Consider the following 4,759-nt stretch of genomic DNA (forward strand, 5'->3'; position numbering starts at 1 on the left):
CCAAGGGCTGGGGACCTCAGCTATATAAGACATCTTCTGCGCATTCAAAAATTGTACCATCTTTCCTTGTACTCTTTTCCTTTCCTCTAGTGTTTTCTCCATTTGTGGAAATAACTTAGAGTTATTTGTTCAAGCTTCTGAACTGAAAATTTCTAAATACTGAAGATTGAAATTAGAGGAAAAAAAATACCTGTTTATCATGTGACATGAAATCATCTGTTTCCATGGTTCTGGTGTTATACAATTTTCCTGATAAATGCACTGAATATCTACAGTAGCGATGCAATCCACAAGCCTGGCAGGAGCATTTTTCAGCATTCTTCAAATGGATACTTACATTAGAATAATTTTCTACCCGCTCCTGAAAACAATTTAAAAATATAATAAAGTTTAAAAGAGAAAAAAATAATAATAAAGTAAAAATCTAACCAAGGTCTGAGGAATCACAATAGGAAGAGATATTAAGAACAAAATACCCTGGCATTTCTTATTTTAATAATGAGCACACAGTAGGTATTTGACAAGATATTTTTAAATTTAAAAAAAATGAATTTATATTTTTGGCTATTAAATGAAAAGAAATCAGACTAGGATAAAAATTAGTTCCATATCTCTCACATTTAGGAGTTGCTACTAAATAGTGTTCTTGACAGATTTTAATTTACTTCTTTTCCATCTTTTCATCTCTAGTTAGTGTTATTGAAGTATTAGTTAAAAATAGGCAAGAATCAACAGCAGAAATTCAGAATAACACAAGAAAAAGAATTCATTTTAGGCTAGTTAAAAATTGAGAAAAAAATCACATTCATTCTCCGTTATAGGAATTATATCATATTTTTCACAAAACATTTCAGAAATAATTTAATCTGCCTGTCACTACTTGCTATAGTACTGTGAAAATAAACACATTGGAACTGGAATTGCTACATGTCCAGTCTTCATATGGACAGTCTAATAGCTCAGTTGTAAATGAGTGAACAAACTAAGAAAACAATTGGCATTTACAAATAAGCTTTATTAAGCTGTGAAATTACTTGTGCCTGAGTGTTTATGCTTATGGTCTAGACCCATGCTAGATACTACGCTGCTAATTAGTAGTATAGATTAGGTTTTACCACAATATTTGAACTGCACACAGTGAGAATATTAGCATGGTTACTAATTCACATTCATATCCTCTACCAGCCTGATGGTAATTAAGTATCTAATATACTGACAGTTTCCTTTTTTGATTATATGATTTGAAACAACTTTTTTTGTCTACTTTTTACATTTCTCATACTTCATGGAACTTCATGAAATGTGTCACTTACAGGCTGAAACTCACATTGAATGGACTAACCACTTTCCCTTCCTCTTTCTGTGGTACTTGTGGAAGCACATGGTGAGATGAAACCTCTAAGATGAAAGCTCTCAGCTTGGTTCTCTGAGTGACTACAATGCACAGAGCCTCCCTCACAACTCACACTGGATATATAAGTAAAAAACAAATGTTGAGTTATCGAGAGTTTTTTTGTTTTGTTTGTCATATAATTTATGTACCTTTTGTAGCATAACCCAACTTATCCTAAGATCTTGCTGAATCATCTATGTCTCTAAATTTTTCAGCTAATTTTTTTTTTGTATCTTACAGTTATTATTTAAACATTGGTTCATCCAAATTCAGTATAACCTACCATAGTAGGGTAAAGCATATATGGCATAGAGGCATGCACTTTAGAGTCCAAGCGACTCCAGGTTTAAATACTGGCCTAATTACTAGCTGTGGAACTTTTATGTTACTTAATTTTTCTGAGTTACAATTTCCTCATCTCTAAAATGAAGGAAATAATAGTGCCTTCCTCATGGGGTTACTTTGAAGATTAAATAAGATACTTTTCTTTGCATGTAAATTAGTTGGCTAACATTAAATAATCTATACATATAATACAGGCATACATCAGAAATATTGTGTTTGGTTCCAGACCACCATCAATAAAGCAAATATAGCAATAAAGTAAGTCACACAAATTTTTCCCCAGTATATATAAAAGTTATGTTTACACTATATGTGATCTGTTAAGTGTGCAATAGCGTTATGTCTAAAAAACAATGTATATACCTGAATTAAAAAATGCTTTATTGCTAGAAAATGCTAACAATTATCTGAGCCTTTAGCAAGTTGTCATCTTTTTGCTGATGGAGGGTCTTGCTTTGATGTTGATGTCTGCTGACTGATCAGGGTAGTGGTTGCTGAAGACTGGGGTAGCTGTGGCAATTTCGTAAAATAAGACAACACTGAAGTTTGCTGCATCAATTGACTTTTTTTTCATGAAGATTTCTCTGTAGCATGTGATGCTGTTTGATAGCATTTTATCAAAAGTAGAACTTCTTTCAAAATTGTAGTTGATTCTCTCAAATCCTGCCACTGCTGTATCAACTAAGTGTATGTGATATTCTACATTCTTTGTTCTCATTTCAACAATGTTCACAGCATCTTCACCAGGAGTAGATTCCATCTCATGAAATCTCTTTCTTTGCTCATCTATAGAAGCAACTCCTCATCTGTTAAAGTTTTATCACGAGATTGTAACAATTCAGTCACATCTTCAGGCTCCACTTCTACTTCTAGTTCTCTTGCTATTTTTACCACATCTGCAGCGAATTCCTCCACTGGAGTCTTGAACCCCTCAAAATCATCCATGAGGACTGGAATCAACTTTTTCCAAACTCCTGTTAATGTTGATGTTTTGACTTCCTCCCATAAATCACGAATGTTCTTAATGGCATCTAGAATGGTGCATCCCTTCTGAAGGTTTTCAGTTTACTTTGCCCAGATCCATCAGGGGAATCACTATCTATGTTAGTTACAGCCTTACAAAATTTATTTCCTAAATGATAGGACTTAAAAGTTTAAATAACTTCTTGATCTATGGGTTTCAGAATGGATGTTGTGTTAGTAGGCATGAATGTAACATTAGTCTCTTTGAATATCTCTATCAGAGGTCTTGGGTGACCAAGTACATTATCAATGAACAATAATATTTTAAAAGGAATCTCTATTTTAAACTAATAGGTCTCAATAGTGGTTCTTAAAATGTTAAAATGTTCTTAAAATGTTCAGTAAACCAAGCTGTAAACAGATGTGCTATCATCCAGGCTTTGTTGTTTCATTTATAGAACACAAGCAAAGTTGATTTAGCATAATTCTTAAGGGTGCTAGGATTTTTGGAATGGTAAATGAGTGTTGGCTTCAACTTAAAAGTTATCAGCTGCATTAGCCCCTAACAAGAGATTCATCCTGTCCTTTGAAGCTTTGAAGCCAGGCATTGACTTCTCCCTAGCTATACAAGTTGTAGATGTCACCTTCTTCCAATAGAAGGCTCTTTCATCTACGTTGAAAACATGTTGCTTAGTGTAGCCACCTTCGTCAATGATCCTAGCTAGATCTCCTGGATAACTTGCTGCAATTTCCACATAAGCACTTGCTGTTTCACCTAACACTTTTATGTTATGAAGATAACTTCTTTCCTTGAACCTCATGAACCAATCTCTGCTAGCTTCAAACTTTTCTTCTGCAGCTTTCTTACCTCTATTAGTATCCATAGAATTGAAAAGGACCTTGCTCTGGATTAGGCTTTGGCTTAAGCGAATGTGTGGCTGGTTTGATCTTCTATCCAGAGGACCACTAAAACTTTTTCTATATCAACAATAAGGCTGTTTCACTTTCTTATCATTTGTGTGTTCACTGGGTAGCACTTTCAATTTCCTTCAAGAACTTTCCTTTGCATTCACAACTTGGCTAACTGGCACAAGCGGCCTAGCTTTAGGCCTGTCCCAACTTTAGGCATGCCTTCCTCAAAAAGCTTAATCATTTCTAGGTTTTGATTTAAAGTGAGAGACATGTGACTTTCCTTTCACTTGAACACTCAGAGGCCATTTTAGGGTTATTAATTGGTCTAATTTCAATACCGTTGTGTCTTAGGAAATAGGGAAGCCCAAGGAGAGGGAGAGAGACGGGAACGGCCAGTTGGTAGAGCAGTTAGAACACTGCAACGTTTATCAGTTACATTCACCCTCTTATATGGGCATGGTTTGTAGCACCCCAAAGCAATTACAATATTAACATCAAAGATCACTGATCACAGATCACTGTAACAGATATAATAATAATGAAAAAGTTTTAGATACTGCAAGAATTACCAAAATGTGACACAGAGACACAAAGTGAGCATATGCTGCTGGAAAAATGGCTGTCCTGGCATATGTGCTTGAAGCAGGGTTGCTACAAACCTTAAATTTGTAAAAACTGTGATAACTACAAAGTGCAGTAAAATGAAGCACAATAAAACAAGGCATGCTTGTATATGCTATTTTTCTTTCTATTAAAAAAACAATGTTTATGTCATGTTCTAAGAGCTATGTACTTTATCTTCAAAGTAAGTAAATACAGTATTTCCCTTCATAGTAGCTAATTCTTTTCCATATCTGAGGAAGAAACTGGGGTTCCAAGAGGTTAAAAACTTACCCAATATCAAAAAGATATATGGTATTCCTAATCTTAAGCCATCCTCCACCTTTAAGTCTTCTAATTCTTTTTGTAACCCCACAAATATCTCTTAAACCTAACCATCTATGGCTAATTTATCATCAGGTAATTCAAGGCTGAACAGGCCTTGGATGAAAACAAATCCCCTGACATAAATGAGGTAGCGGTGCTAATGATGTAAGTGCTAGAATGATTTTAATGAACTTAAACTTCTATTATCTTTCCATTTTT

General features: G+C 34.5%; 1 protein-coding gene across 1 annotated transcript in view; it reads right to left on the reverse strand.

Annotated features, from left to right (window-relative positions):
* The window catches only part of CCDC82 (coiled-coil domain containing 82), a 32,669-nt gene that overhangs the window by 12,043 nt on the left and 15,867 nt on the right, over nucleotides 1-4,759 (reverse strand). The window contains exon 2 of the mRNA XM_012660023.1: nucleotides 191-361. Coding sequence (XP_012515477.1) covers nucleotides 191-361 — 171 coding nt within the window. The remainder of the gene's footprint in view (nucleotides 1-190; nucleotides 362-4,759) is intronic.

Source organism: Propithecus coquereli, unplaced genomic scaffold (genome assembly GCF_000956105.1).
Source record: "Propithecus coquereli isolate 6110/MARCELLA unplaced genomic scaffold, Pcoq_1.0 Scaffold65, whole genome shotgun sequence".
NCBI classification, from domain to species: Eukaryota; Metazoa; Chordata; class Mammalia; order Primates; family Indriidae; genus Propithecus; species Propithecus coquereli.